This window comes from Mustela lutreola, chromosome 2 (assembly GCF_030435805.1).
Source record: "Mustela lutreola isolate mMusLut2 chromosome 2, mMusLut2.pri, whole genome shotgun sequence".
In the NCBI taxonomy this organism is placed as follows: Eukaryota; Metazoa; Chordata; class Mammalia; order Carnivora; family Mustelidae; genus Mustela; species Mustela lutreola.
The window spans coordinates 10,472,709-10,489,034 of record NC_081291.1 but is presented as its reverse complement, the minus strand read 5'-3'; the positions used below and the strand labels follow the sequence as shown (position 1 = coordinate 10,489,034).

At 40.0% G+C, this 16,326-nt stretch overlaps 1 protein-coding gene across 3 annotated transcripts in view; it reads left to right on the top strand.

Moving 5' to 3' along the window:
- Window positions 1-15,120, top strand: part of LOC131823658 (adhesion G protein-coupled receptor E2-like) — a 36,652-nt gene extending 21,532 nt beyond the window's left edge. For 2 of the 3 annotated variants that reach the window (XM_059160262.1, XM_059160261.1), the window contains exons 11-20: window positions 4,154-4,261; window positions 4,420-4,622; window positions 4,823-5,002; window positions 6,564-6,761; window positions 7,037-7,272; window positions 9,760-9,826; window positions 10,224-10,315; window positions 11,282-11,450; window positions 11,534-11,644; window positions 12,813-15,120. In XM_059160262.1, coding sequence (XP_059016245.1) covers window positions 4,154-4,261; window positions 4,420-4,622; window positions 4,823-5,002; window positions 6,564-6,761; window positions 7,037-7,272; window positions 9,760-9,826; window positions 10,224-10,315; window positions 11,282-11,450; window positions 11,534-11,644; window positions 12,813-12,863 — 1,415 coding nt within the window. In that variant the 3' untranslated portion in view covers window positions 12,864-15,120. The remainder of the gene's footprint in view (window positions 1-4,153; window positions 4,262-4,419; window positions 4,623-4,822; window positions 5,003-6,563; window positions 6,762-7,036; window positions 7,273-9,759; window positions 9,827-10,223; window positions 10,316-11,281; window positions 11,451-11,533; window positions 11,645-12,812) is intronic. The other variant, XM_059160263.1, reaches the window with a different exon arrangement.
- Window positions 15,121-16,326: the final 1,206 nt, after the last annotated feature.

Below are 16,326 nucleotides of genomic sequence, written 5' to 3'. Positions count from 1 at the left end.
AGAGAGAAACCTCAAGCAAACTCCCCCTGAGCACAAGCCCAAGGCAGGGCTCAATCCCATGACCTTGACATCATCACCTGAACAAAACCAAGAGTCCAATGCTCATCCCACTGAGCCACGCAGGTGCCCCCATTCAGTGACATTTAATATATTCACAGAGTTGCAATCATTGCCTCTATTTCTAAAATATTTTCATCACCCTTGCAGTAAATATTGTACCCCTGCTCAGGAGTCATTCTTCATTCTTCCCCTCTCCCAGCCCCTATACATCACTGGTTTGTTTTCTGTCTCTATGGATGTGCCTATTCTGGACATTTCATATGGAGAGATACACTGCGTTGCTTAATATGTGTCTTCTTCCACCTAGCATCATGTTTTCAAGGTTTATCCATGTTGTAGCATCTATAGGTGTTTTGTTATTCTTATGGCTGTATAATATTCCATTGCATATGGATGCAGCACCTTTTATTCCACCCTTCATCCACTGATGGACATTTAGCTTATTGCCACCTTCTGATTGTTGAGAATAATCCTACTATGAATATTGGTTCACATGTTTTTGTTTAATTTTTATTTATTTTTTATTTATTTTTTATTTATTTTCAGCGTAACAGTATTCATTATTTTTTCACCACACCCAGTGCTCCATACAATCCATGCCCTCTATAATACCCACCACCTGGTACCCCAACCTCCCACTCCCCCGCCACTTCAAACTCCTCAGATTGTTTTTCAGAGTCCATAGTCTCTCATGATTCACCTCCCCTTCCAACTTCCCCCAACTCTTTATTTATTTTTTGATGGGATAACTGGACGATGGGCATTAGAGAGGGTACTTGATGTAATGAGAACTGGGTATTACACACAACTGATGAATCACTAAATTCTACTGCTGAAACTAACACAGTGTATGTTAATTGAATTTTAATTTAAAATAAAATAAAATAAATTCTAAAAAAAACTTTTAATTTTTATTTATTTATTTATTTTAATTTTTTATTTTTTATAAACATATATTTTTATCCCCAGGGGTACAGGTCTGTGAATCACCAGGCTTACACACTTCACAGCACTCACCAAAGCACATACCCTCCCCAATGTCCATAATCCCATCCCCTTCTCCCAAACCCCCTCCCCCCAGCAACCCTCAGTTTGTTTTGTGAGATTAAGAGTCACTTATGGTTTGTCTCCCTCCCAATCCCATCTTGTTTCATTTATTCTTCTCCTACCCACTTAAGCCCCCATGTTGCATAAAATTTCTTTTCAGTGTACTGGAATTCATTGTTTATGTACCATACCCAGTGTTCCATGCAATATGTGCCCTACATAATACCCACCACCAGGCTCACCCAACCTCCCATCCCAGATCCCGCCAAAACCCTCAGATTGTTTTTCAGAATCCATAGTCTCTCAGGGTTTGTCTCCCCCTCCAATTTCCCCCAACTCCCTTCTCCTCTCCATTTCCCCATGCCCTCCATGTTATTTATTATGCTCCACAAATAAGTGAAACCATATGACAATTGACTCTCTCTGCTTGACTTATTTCACTCAGCATAATCTCTTCCAGGCCCGTCCATGTTGTTACAAAAGTTGGGTATTCGTCCTTTCTGAAGGAGGCATAATACTACATAGTGTATATGCACCACCTCTTCCTTATACATTTGTTCGTTGAAGGGCATCTTGGTTCTTTCCACAGTTTGGCGACCGTGGCCATTGCTGCTATGAACATTGGGGTACAGATGGCCTTTCTTTTCACTGCATCTCTATCTTTGGGGTGAATACCCAGTTTAAAAAAATGTTAATGTAGGTCTTTGACCTCTTTTTTTTTTTTTTTAAGATTTTTAAATTTTTTTTATTATGTTATGGTAGTCACAATACAGTGTGTAATTAGTTTTTGACGTAGTGTTCCGTGATTCATTGTTTCCATATAACACCCAGGGCTCCAGGCAACATGTGCCCTCCTTAATGCTCATCACCAGGCTAACACAGCCCCCCTCTAAAACCCTCAGTTTGTTTCCTGGGGTCCTTAGTCTTTCATGGTTCATCTCCCCCTCCAATTCCCCCACCTTCGCTTTTCCCTTCCTTCTCCTAATGTTCTCCACGTTATTCCTTATGTTCCACAAATCAGTGAAACCGTACAATAATTGACTTTCTTTGCTTGACTTATTTCACTTAGCTTATTTCACTTATTTCACTAATCTCTTTCAGTCCCATGCACATAGATGCAAGAGTTGGGTATTCATCCTTTCTGATGGCTGAGTAATACTCCATTGTATATATGGACCACATGTTCTTTATCCATTTGTCTGTTAAAAGGCATCTTGGCTCTTTCCACAGTTTTGCACTAATTTTTGTGTATTGTGTGAGATAGGTTTCCAGCTTCCTTCTTTTGTTTGGTAGCCTGATGTGTCAGGACCATTTGTTATAGACACTTTTCTTTTTCCACTGAAGGGTCTTGACACCAGTTTTTGGAAATTAATTAACCATAGATGTACGGGTTTGTTTCTGGACTTTAAACTCTATTTTACTGATCTGTATGCCAATCCTTATGCCAATGCCCTCCTGTTCTCATTATTGTAGGTTGGTAGTCAGTTTTGAAATTAGGAGATTAAGTGCTTCAACTTTTTTTTTATTAAATTGATTTATTTTCAGAAAAACAGTATTCATTATTTTTTTCACCACACCCAGTGCTCCATGCACTTTTTTTTTCATCTTCAAGATACTATTTGGGTATTTGCAATGCCCTGTGAATTTTAGGTTGAGCTTTTCCATTTCCGCAAGAACTTAAATATCTAAAATTGCTTTGGAATCCTGATAGGGATTGCACTGATTCTGTAGATCTCTGCAGGGACCATTGCCATCATAACTATATTGAGTCGCCCATCCATAAACACAGTTAACAGTTTTCTATGAACAAGTCTTGAGCACCCTTGAATAAAATTATTCCATATTCTTTTGGCATCTATGTTCCTAAAAATTTGGTCTATAGTTGTTGTTTTTTTTCTTGTGATATCATTATCTAGTTTTGTTTGCGGGTAATGGTGGCCTCATAGAATTATTTAGGTAGTATTTCTTCCTATTATTATTTTACTTTATTTTATTTTACTTTATGGAGCAGTTTACAGAGGATTAGTCTTTTAAATGGATATCATCCTTAAATGGAATTCAGCAACAAAACCAACTGACCTGAGCTTTTTGTTCAGGGAAGGGTTTTGTTTGTTTGTTTGTTTGTTTGTTTTCAGCGTAACAGTATCCATTGTTTTTGCACCACACCCAGTGCTCCATGCAATCCGTGCCCTCTCTAATACCCACCACCTGGTTCCCCCAACCTCCCACCCCCAACCCCTTCAAAACCCTCAAATTGTTTCAGAGTCCATAGTCTCTCATGGTTCACCTCCCCTTCCAAGGTTTTTGATAAACAACTCAATGCCTCTACCTACTGCAGGTCTGTCCTGATTTTCTGCTTCTTCTAAAGTCAGTTTTACTAATGACATGTTATGATATGTTGGCTAACTAAACTTAATTTTTAAAAAGTCAGTTTGGGGGAGCCAGGTGGTGGGTATTAAGAAGGGTACATAATACATGGAGCACTGGGTGTGGTACAAAAACAATGAATACTGTTACACTGAAAAGAAATTTTTTAAAAAGTCAGTTTTAGTAATTTTTGTGACTGCTTAGGAATTTTCTCATTTCTTCTAGGTTATCTAATCTACTGTTGAATAATTGCTGATAATATTCTAACCCTTGATAAATTCAAATTTTACATATATATAAAATTATTATGTATACCAAATATGTGCAATATTGTTATTATGTGTGTCAAATAATACTATTATTAATATATTATATATTAGATCTAGAACATTCATATGTTATATTATATGTGCATTCTATAAATTATATAATATTCAACATTATATTTTATACTATGACTTTTATATTTATAAAATATATTTTTAAATTTTATAGTATTTTATACTATGACTTCTGTATGTATTTATATTACATATAAAGTATTTATATTATAGATTTAGGTAATATATAAAATATTTTTATACATACATCATATATACACACATAGAATGGTATTATATCAACCACTACTGTCACAAATACTAATATAACTCCCTTACACAACTCTGGAATCTCATAGACCTGTCCCTGAAGGTGCGGGAGCAAGGAGATAAAACTGTCATCTTGAGTCACAATCAGGTGACGATGATGCTGAACTGGGATGTGGTGCATGAATCTGAGGACTCAGGTAATGGCTGAAATGGGAGGAAGATGCCCAAGGATGTGACAAACAGGAAACTGAAAATTAAAAGGAAATGGGGGTGTAGTGGAGCCACAAAGAGTACATCTGAGGAGGAAGGGGCCCTATTGGCACCCCAAGGTATCAATATTGGCCTCATCCTGCAGGTCCTTCTGTGGTGGGTCTCGTCTCCATTCCGGGGATGGCCAAGTTGCTGGTGGAGGCACCCCTAGTCCTGGAGCCTGAGAAACAGGCAGTTCTGCATGGGGCACGCAAGGGCGTTCTGCTCTCAGATGTCATCTCTGCCTTTATGAACAACAAGGACACCCAGAACCTCAGCTCCCCCATCACCTTCATCTTCTCTCACCATGTGAGTGTTGATGAGATAGGCTGTGGGTGTGGAATGAGCCTAGGTCCTGGGCACAGCCTTACTGCCTACTCAGTCTTGAGGTTTCAGGAGGTTGCCCCATGGATGCATCATTCCTCAGGAAAGCCCTTTGCAAGCCAGCTTTGGATAAGCATTTCCGAACACCAGAACCACCAGTTCCTACCTACATTCTCTTCCTGCAGTCAGTGACCACTGGGCCAAAGCAAAATGTGTTCTGCGTCTTCTGGGAGCACAGTCTGGATGGATATGGTCATTGGTCCACCACAGGATGCAGGATAGTGACCACTGAAGACACCAGTACCACCTGCCAGTGCACCCATCTCAGCAGCTTTGCTGTCCTCATGGCCCACTATGATGTGCAGGTGAGAGCCCTGGAAGGGGCTGCATTCCATGCCTATTGCTCTGGAACACGTTTCCTCATATGTATGGGCTTTAAATAAACAGAAACTTGTATCTGTGGTTTCTTTGGGGCATCTTGGGTATGGTGGGCCTGAGTTGTCTATTCTTAGTCTTATAAGCCTGAAATTGACCAGAGTTGCATTGTCCTTGGTGGCTCAGGGTCCTCCTGGGAGCTCCCTGGTCATTGACAAGGATTCAGTTCTCTGCAGTTATAGGGCTGGGGTTCCACTTTCTGGGTAGCTGTGAGCAGTGGACTTGCTCAGCTCTTTGGGGCTGCATGCATTCCTCCTCCAGCAGCTCTCACATGGCATCTCAGCATTTCTATTCAGAGATGAGTAGGAGGAGCTCCCTTACCACAATTGCTCTCAAACTTCAACTCATTTTTCTCCAAGAGCCCAGAGCTTTTAAGAGGTAACTTGATTAGACCAGGCCCACTCACAATAAACTCCCTCTCAGAGACATAGGATCTGAATTCCATCAGCATAATCCCTTCACAGCAGCACCTAAAATGGCATTTAACTGAAAATCCAGAAGAAAGTGTGTGTACACCTGTTATTGACAAATTAGATTTCTGCTTACCACAGGGATCTTCAGGACAGGAAGTCTGTAGAAAGTGGCTCTTAGGAGCTGTAGAAAGGAAGATTTGGTGATAGCAGAGGCAAAGGGGCCAAGAAAGCCAGTGAGTACAGGTGAGTTAGGAACTATGTTTGCCTGCTCCCTTAGCCAGTTGAGTTACTTTCTCTGGATCACCACATCAAAGACTTCCTTACCTGATATGTAAAGTAAAATAAACCCTTGTGAGTTCCTGGGTTCTGTCTTTTTTTTTTTTTAAGATTTTAAGATTTTATTTCTTTTTTTTACTTTATTTTTTATTTTCAGCATAACAGTATTCATTATTTTTGCACCACACCCAGTGCTCCATGCAATCCATGCCCTCTATAATACCCACCACCTGGTTCCACCAACCTCCCACGCTCCCCCCGCCACTTCAAACCCCTCAGATTGTTTTTCAGAGTCCATAGTCTCTCATGGTTCACCTCCCCTTCCAATTTCCCCCAACTCCCTTCTCCTCTCTAACTCCCCATGTCCTCCATGCTCTTTGTTATGCTCCACAAATAAGTGAAGATTTTATTTCTTTATTTGACAGATCTTTTTCAGGCAGAGAGAGGAGGAAGCAGGCTCACTGCTGAGCAGAGAACCCAATGTGGGGCTCAATCCCAGAACCCTTTTAAAAGCAGAGGCTTTAACCCACTGAACCACTCAGGTGCCCCCCTGGGTTCTGTCTTAAGTAAGGACTCTTATTCCTCAAATCTTCCAAGGTCTGAGTTAATCAATTCATATTTCCATAAAATTCTAGCATTCTAAACCTATAGGAATTTATCCAATAACATAACATATTTACCTACCTCCTTCTTTCCTCATTTGGCTACAGCAAGAATTAAAATTAAATTTAAAATTTTTAGATGGAAGATTTAGGGAAATGTGACTGTAATGTCCTTTTTGCTTCTCTTTGCTGGATCCCAGGAGAAGGATACCTGGCTGGCTGTGATCACGTACCTGGGGCTGGGCCTCTCTCTGCTCTGCCTCCTCCTGGCAGCCCTCACCTTCCTACTGTGCAAAACCATCCAGAACACCAGCACCTCCCTCCACCTGCAGCTCTCAATCTGCCTCTTCTTGGCCCACCTGCTCTTCCTCATGGCCATTGACTGGACTGAGATCAAGGTACTGACACTGTCACAGAGGAGCTCCTGCTGACCCAGGGGTTCTCAGTTCATGGAGCCATGCTGCACTGACACCTTAATAAAATGACATTGGGTTCTGGGGAGGTTAGAGGGTACGTAGCCTATTTCACATCGACTAATTAACTAGAAGACAAACCCTCTTCTGACAACTTGACCATATACTTGAGAGTTCCTTCATGGCAAAGTATGGGACAGGTCCTGGGGTCACCTTCCTCCTTGATGATCCTTCCTGGTGACACCATTCTCCTCCCCCAGGTGCTGTGTGCCATCATTGCAGGTGCCCTACACTATCTCTACCTGGCCTCCTTCACCTGGATGCTGCTGGAGGGTCTGAATCTCTTCCTCACTGCACGTAACCTGACGGTGGTCAACTACTCCAGTGCGAGCAGTATCATGAAGAAGTTCATGTTCCCTGTGGGCTATGGAGTCCCAGCTATAATTGTGGCCATTTCTGCTGCATCTAGGCCTCACCTGTATGGAACACCCACCCGGTAAACACAAATTCCCACATCCTCATCTTCTCCAGCATGACCATGGCCATCATAGAACCAATAGATATTTAATTCCACCAGAACATGATAGACAGAAAAGTCAGTGACCACTCCAAGGACATCTACCTGGTAGAAGATCGTGTTCCTTGAACTGCTCTTTTTTTTTTTTTTTTTTTTTAGTTTGGGAGTATAATCTTTTATTTTTTTTAATTTCTTTTCAGTGTCCCAGAATTCATTGTTTATGCACCACATGTGGTGCTCCACGCAATATGTGCTCTCCATAATACCCAGCACCAGGATCATTCTTAAGTCATTAAGATATAATTGTTTTAAATGTTAACTATAAAATGTGTAAATAATATCATGCATTATGTTATTAACTATACACTAATATAATATTAATGATGTTTAATAATTACTAATTGATCTAGTTAAGATAAATGAGGTGACTTTTTAATCTTTCAGATATAATTATTTTAAATATTAAGTGTATATTACATAAATAACTAAATTATATTAATGACTATAGTCTGTAATATAAATAACATCTTGTGCATTAGTAAATACATATTAATATAGTATTCATTGTGTTAACTGAGGGGACAGTTTTAAATCTAGAAAGAAAAACTGAAATGACGAGATGGCACTGATTTGTGTAAACTTTTCTATCCTAATTTTAAAGGAAACAGAGGGTCATTTGGGTGACAAAATAAATGCAAAAACAGCCAAGATTTAGAAATCACTTCTGATACACAATCAGTGTTCTAAATATTTTTCATATGTCAGCTCAAATCAACAACAACCTGTGCAGTAGAAACTGGTATTGGGCCACAAGACAGATGAGGAACTGAGGCACAAGGAGATTAACTAACATGGTTGAGGTCACACAGCTGGTTTGTGGCAGAACTGGGGCCACATCCAGTCTGGAACTCACACTGTGTGCCTATCCTGATGACACGAGAGCTCAGCTGCATCAGCGAGCCCTGGCCATCCGGCCTCCCTAGGGAGTTAAGCATAAAGGTTAGCAAACTTTTTCCATAAATGGCCAGGTAATCAATATTTCCAGCTTTGTGGGTCCTATGATCTCTGCAGCAATTACTCAGCTCTGTCCTCAGAGCATAAACAAGGCCATAGACACTTTGGGAGGGATGAGCGTGTGTTCCAATAAAACCCAGTTTCAAGAGGAAGTGGCAGCTGCCTGCTTTGCCAACACCTACCTTCAAAGCTATACTTTGATGCTTCCCGCTGGGTCCATCTGACCCTTTCTCCATCTTTACACCTCCCATCTCACTGGGGATAAAGTCCAGCTCTGTCCTTGCTCTCAGTGTGGCCTTGAGATGCCTCATCTGTGAGTGTGTGAGTACCTGTCTCCATAAGTTATGTAACACACATGAGCCTTAAGGCTGGAGCAGGCTCACTGTTTTGTCTAATTTGGGATTTTTCCCTCACTTCTTGCATGGTCCAAAATTTTCACCTGTCCATACTCATTCATCACTCATATTTCACCTTAAATACAATTCAGTTCTTTCAGAGAAATGCTTCCTGACTATCTGGATCTCCTATACCCCAGACTAAGTTATGGATCCAGCTACATATCCTCATAGCTCTTCATACTTGATCATAAAATTAATTACCTTGATTTTGTCTACTAATTGTTGACTTTCCCACCTCGCTGATGTCTCCCTGAGGACTGAGACCACCCCAGCCTAATCCCAGCCAATCTTAGAGCCAAGCACAGACCCTGATACAGAGGAGACACTCAATACTTACCTAAAAAAACCATGAATTAATTTATGTCAATACTGCTATTTTCTTTTTTAAAATTATATTTATTTTTGCTAGTATGTCTGGGTGCCAAGACAGAGGAAGAATTTTTTAAAGGAACTTATCTTTTTTAAAAGACCACTTTATTAAGGTATGACTGACATGTAAAACACTGTATGTAATTAGTGTACACAACCTGTTAAGTTTGGGGCTAATACTCATGAAACTATTGCCACCATCAAAGGCATATACAAAGTTGTAGTTCTTCAAAATAAGTAAGTTTAGGAGATCTATATCACATAGTGGTTTTCCCTAACAATAGTTAAGTATTGCATACTTAAAATTGACTAGGAGAGGGACGCCTGGGTGGCTCAGTTGGTTAAGCAGCTGCCTTCCGCTCAGGTCATGATCCCAGCGTCCTGGGATCGAGTCCCACATCGGGCTCCTTGCTCAGCAGGGAGCCTGCTTCTCCCTCTCCCTCTGCCTCTGCCTGCCATTCTGTGTGCCTGTGCTCGCTCTCTCCCCCTCTCTCTCTATGATAAATAAATAAAATCTTTAAAAAAAATTGACTAGGAGGGTATGTTAAATGTTTACACACGAAAAAAAAAAAGCAATAATAATAATGATGAAGAAGGCAGGAGGGAACATTGGGGGTGCTTATTTATAAATCTTTTATCCAGGAAATCCAATATTTTCTTGAATCTCTTCCCATCTTTCTCTTAGATGCTGGCTCCACACAAACAAAGGATTCATATGGACCTTCCTTGGCCCTGTCTGCACCATCTTCTCTGTGAGTAATGGATGACATCAGAGCAGCCCACTTGCCCAGCTGAGGGTCATTCAAAGACCAGGTGTATCAGGAGGGTGAAAGGCAGGGTGAGCAATCATTCCAGTCGGCCCAGGACGGATGAGGGGCTCCCAGGAGGTGGGAATTCCCACTGTAAAACCAGGAATCAGGTGTTTCCTGAGACGTAGCACTTTCAGTGATAAAATTTGGAATTCCCATGCAAACTGAATTGAAGTGGTCACTGAAGTTACAGGATAAACTCTGATTTAGAGAGTGTTTATTCTGCTTCTCTAGGACTGTTATGAAACACAAAGGCTTCTTCCCTCCCACATTAGCAGCTGGATGAGCTAGGACGAAGGTTTTCTAAATGTGTAGTTAAATGCCTATGGGTTTTCTGCAGATTAATTTGGTTTTCTTTCTGATGACCTTCTGGATTGTGAAAAACAAGCTCTCCTCACTCAACAGCGAGGTGTCCACCCTCCAGAACACAAGGTGAGGATGGGTCGCAGGGTCACACCATGCCCCAGACAGAACATTGTCCTCACGCCTCCAAGGCTCTGGTGTCCCTTCACAGGACTCCTGAGGGGACAGGAAGAGAGAAGGGCAGCAACCCTCCTTGGCAGCCAGCTCAGATTCTGTGGTTTGCTGCTGACACCCATACTAAAAACATTCCATCTGTGCATACCCTCCACAACAAACTACTTCAGCTGCAGAGAGAAATGACTTTGTTCTGACAAGCAGAGATTGCTATCAGAGATCTGTGAAAAATATCCTGTGAAAATTCATATCTTTATAACACACTCAGGAAATCACACAACAGTTTTCGGAACCAGCACACCCCACCATGCTCATGCCTTCATGCATGCTCTGCCCTCTGCTTTCCCCCTTCTCTTGAACCTGGTGAAATCAGTTTCATCTTCCACATATCACATCCTCTAAGAGTTTGGGGATGTCCTTTGCTTTCCTCAACTTTACACAGAATCAATGGCCTCAATTCTGGGCAAAGCATACCCTGGCTCAGTTCATGGAGAGGGTCAGCCCTGGATGGAAAGAAGTACCTCACTTTGCAAATGTTATAAGTGATCATTTATTCTTGTCTTTCCACCAGATTTTAAGGTCTGTAAGAACAGAGGTCTTGTTCTTTGTTTTTTTGAATGCCCTAGCCCCAGCCTAGAGCCAGGTGCATAGAATAATCTCGGTAATGTCAGTTGAACAAAATTAGGGATCTTCATGAAACATCAGGATCTTTTCAAAACTCACATTTTTGAGTGTCACCATTATCCTCAGTCCGAGTCAAATGCCATCCTAGACCCAAATAGTGTTTCTCTTTAGGGAATCATTGACAATAAAGGTCAAAGTTGATCACAATTCAGTCAGAAGCATCATGGAGTGGACATGAAACCAGACCTGGTTGTGTTGCTCTGGATGCATCCTGACCTCCTTCCTCCTCCTACCCAGGATGCTAACATTTAAAGCCACAGCTCAGCTGCTCATCTTGGGCTGTACATGGTGTCTGGGCATCCTTCAGGTGGGTCCAGCTGCCCATGTCATGGCTTACCTCTTCACTATCATCAACGGCCTGCAGGGCGTCTTCATCTTCCTGGTATACTGCATCCTGAACCAGCAGGTACTACTGCTCATTCCCGCCCAGGACCCTTCCTATGCTCACTCCCTTCAGTGAGCTGACCCAAGCATGTTTCGTCTCTACAGGTCCGGGAACAATACAAGAAATGGTTCAAAGGGGTCGGAAAAACCAAAGCTGAGTCTGAGAAGTACACTCTTTCAAGTGGGACCATGTCTGATGACTCCAAACACAGTATGGTAAGATTATCCAGTGTTCCCAGAGCACTTCACTAACCAGTCCTCTTGAGAAGCTCATGCCTACTTCACTGATAACCTGGGTATACATCAGGAGATGCTCTATGATGACTTACACTTGGTTTTCACCTGAACTCACTTGAAGACACTTCCCTATCTTGAAAAGGGGTCTTCCTATACTTTCACTCACTTTCTATGCTCATGTTGACCCTTGCACAAGACTGTCCTCTTTCTCCACAATGTACAGCATCACTTAGTGTGACATGGGTGCATCCCCTTTTTAATTTTTTTTATTTTTTTTAATTTTTTATATTAATTTATTTATTTTCAGCATAACAGTATTCATTATTTTTCACCACACCCAGTGCTCCATGCAATCCCTGCCCTCTATAATACCCACCACCTGGTATCCCAACCTCCCACCCCCCCACCACTTCAAACCCCTCAGATTGTTTTTCAGAGTCCATAGTCTCTCATGATTCACCTCCCCTTCCAATTTACCCCAACTCCCTTCTCCTCTCTAACTCCCCATGTCTTCCATGCTATTTGTCATGCTCCACAAATAAGTGAAACCATATGATAATTGACTCTCTCTGCATGACTTATTTCACTCAGCATAATCTCTTCCAGTCCCGTCCATGTTGCTACAAAAGTTGGGGATTCATCCTTTCTGATGGAGGCATAATACTCCATAGTGTATATTAAATGTACTTAGTAACATGAAACAAAATAATTATAAGCAGAGAATAATGTTGTTATCGACCAAGTAATCAGGAATAAAGATCTGTACCCCTCATGCACACGCTACACGTAGTCACTGCACATCCTTTATCCGTCATCATTCCCCACCAGCCCTGTGTATGACAAACAACAAATATGTGTAAATATAGTCACAAAAGTCAAGTGAAATAAATACTAGGATGGATTGGAAACTTTTTTCAAAGTCTTCTTTCATTCCTAGTATTTCCAAATACACAAACCCTGCAAACCTCACTAGAGAGTCACAGAAGGCAGAGGAGAGATCCTGGCAATGTGAATTGTACCAAGAATTTGTATGTTCAGATTTACAAAACCATTTCTCTTCTTAGACTTCTTCCAATAATATTTTGTAGTTTTCTGTGCACACCATGCACCTTCTAATACAAAATCATGTTTATACCTTCCTTCTTAGGAGAATTATAATGAACAGCTAAGCCTGAAGAACTTGTCTCTTAGAAAATGAAGAAAATGCTGGCTGCCATCCTTTGGACAGAGTATAAAAGATGCTTTTTCATGTTTATCACAAATAACTCTTCTTGGCACCACTTGTAAGAGAAAATAAGCAGTAAATATTTGATATTCAGCTGCTGGAGACTTTTGGTTTTCTGGTGCATACAGCATGTTCATCTCACTCCCAGTGTAATTAGGAGCTATGGCCCAATACCCCAGTAGAAACCTCTTCTACAAAAGTTCTTCCTCAGGTTAATGATATATAACAAGGAAAAACAGCCTCAAAGGACTTTCCTGAAATGACATAAGAGGGAAACTAATATTCACATACCTGCATATAGTATAATCAACTAATCCCAGTTGCTCAAGACTTTCCTGGTTTTAGTACTGGAAATATTATATCCCAGGAAACACTTTGGTTACAGGCAAAGTAGATCAGTTGGTCCCCATACATACATACAATGCCTCAACTTCTTCACTTTCCATTTCTAAAGACTTACTAATTTATTCATTCCAAAAGTATGTGCTGGGAATAGATCAAGGAGATCCAATTCCTGATTTCACAGACTTTAAATGTGGGAAGGGAAGGTTTCATCAGAATAAAATCAGAGCTAGGGGACTAGAGTCTCTGCATCTTTATGTTTATAAGTTGAGTTGTGGGAAAAGGTATATATGGCTACTGCACATTTTGTGAGATTTATTTATAGATAACATATTTTCACTCTCTTCATGCAGTCTAAGCAAGATCTAAATCCAGAGCAGTTACACCTACAAGAAATTTCCTGAGGACTCCCTCTGACCAATTCTGTATCAATTTGAACATCTAAGAAACATGATTATGTTTTAAATAACTTATCCATGAGTCCATAGTGATGCTTTAAAAGACCACTGAATAATTAGAACAGCATGATTCTTCCAATATCCCATAAGTGGCCACTAAAAACATTGAGTGAAAGTCTTTGGAGAACAGGCTAAGGCCAGAGATTCAAGGAATCACCTCACAGACTACCAATTAATTACAAGGGACAAAGTGTACATTGGCAACATGGAGATCTGACAGCCATCATCTGAAACTAATGATGAAGCTTAATATCATCAATGGTAAGCAAACCGACTTTATGTATCTCCTGATATGTCATGAAATTACAACATCCCATTTTTAGTAAAAAAAAAAAAAAGAAGAAGAAGAAGAAGAAGAAGAAGAATTATTAGCAAATCACTCTAATTGAAATCTAATCCAAACTTTAGGCTGTGAATTGGCAAAGTATAACATTCCAGCCAAATGCAGGGAACTGCCTGTTTTTGTTAATAAACTTTTATTGGGACACAGCCAAACACATTCATTATCTAGGCTGCTTTCATGCTACAATGTCAGAGTTGAGTTGTGACAGAGGCTATAAGGATACAAAGCTAAAAATATTTGCCACCTGGCCCTTTATAAAAGAAGCTTGCTGGTCTCTGTCCTTTTATACTTACCTTTCAATATAGATGAAACACAGAGGACAAAATAATTTAAATGACATCATGAAGAAACCGTCAGGCAAATCCTGAATTCAGGCATTCAACAAGACAATTGGCCTGGCCTCTTCTAAAATCAATATCATTTTTACAAAGTGACTAGAGGCTGCTCTACATTAAAAGAAATGAAAGCCTGGTGCTGGGTATCAAGGAGGGCACATATTGCATGGAGCACTGGGTATGGTACATAAACAATGAACCTTAGAACATAGAAAAAATAAAGTTAAATAATAAAATTAAATAAATATATAAATATATTTCATTACTTAAAAAAAGAAATGGAAGTGACATTACAAACAAATTCAGTATCAATTTTAGTGAAGTTCTGGTTCAGAAAAACAGCTATCCATGACATTTTGGAGGCAATTAGGATAATTTGAATATGTATCAGACATTGAAAGTTATTATGAAATTTTTATTAATTTTCTTGGGTATAGTAATAGTATTGTGGTTATATAGAATATTGAATTCTCAATTCTTGAATTCTCAAATATTTGTTGAAGGAGGATTGAAGAATGAATTGTCATGATGTCTACCACTGAGTATCATGTTTTAGCAAGAAAATGTATCCATGTGTGGAAATAAATTGAGAAAAGTGTTTTAATGTGGCACTATGTTAACAATTGTTGACTCTTGATGGAGAATATGAGTGTTTATTGTATGTTTTTTCCAAATTCTCTCTATGTTTAAAATGATAAACAAAAGGTGTCAGAGAAGACAATAAATATATCAATTAGTTATTAATTCATAAATATATATGCCCTCATAAATTCCTAGATGTCCAGATAAAATGCTTTCACCTCTGCACAAAACTAACTTTGTGAATGAATGTTTTTTAAGATTTTATTTATTTATTTGAGAGAGAGAGGGAGAGAGAGAAAACACACAAGCTGGGACAGGAGGGCAGGAGCAGAGGGAGTGGGACAAGCAGACTGTACACTGAGCTCAGAGCCCAATTCAGGGCTTGATCCCACAACCCCTCAGCTACTTAAAAAATTGGCAAAGCAAGAAACAACAAATGTTGGAGAAGTTTTGGAGAAAGGGGAATCCTCTTACACTGTTGGTGGGAATGCAAGTTGGTGCAGCCACTTTGGAAAACAGTGTGGAGATTCCTCACAAACTTAAAAATAGAGCTACCCTATAACCCAGCAATTTCACTACTGGGTATTTACCCCAAAGATACAGATGTAGTGAAAAAAAGGGCCATATGCACTCCAGTATTCATAGCAGCAATATCCACAATAGCCAAAATGTAGAAAGAGCCAAGATGCCCTTCAACAGATGACTGGATAAAGAAGATGTGGTCCACATACATAAAGTAATATTACCCAGCTATCAGAAAGGATGAATACCCAACTTTTATATCAACTTGGATGGGACTGGAGGAGATTATGCTGAGTGAAATAAGTCAAGCAGAAAAAGTCAATTATCATATGGTTTCACTTATTTGTGGAACATAAGAAATATCATGGAAGAAATTAGGAGAAGGAAGAGAAAACTGAAGAGGGGAAAATCAAAGGGGGAGGTGGACCATGAGAGACTATGGGCTCCAGGAAACAAACAGGGTTTCAGAGAGGAAGGGTGCAGGGTATAGGTGAGCCTGGTAATGGGTATTAAGGAGGGTACAGATTACATAGAGCACTGGTTATTATGCGTGAACAACGAAATGTGGAACACTACATCAAAAACTAATGATGTACTGTATGGTGACTAACATAATACAAAAAAAAAAAAATAAGTAATTATAACATATTTTGAAAAATGCCTGAATTAACTGATGTGGGATAAAGAGCTCCCCAGAACATCCTGGATATAGCTCAACAAACTACAGCTCATGGGCCAAATCTGGCTCACTGCCTGGCTTTGTAAGAAGAGTCTCTACATTTTTTTTTTTTTTCTATTCGAATCTAGTCCATTTTATTTTTTATTTTTTGGGGTTTTTTTTTTATTTTTTATAA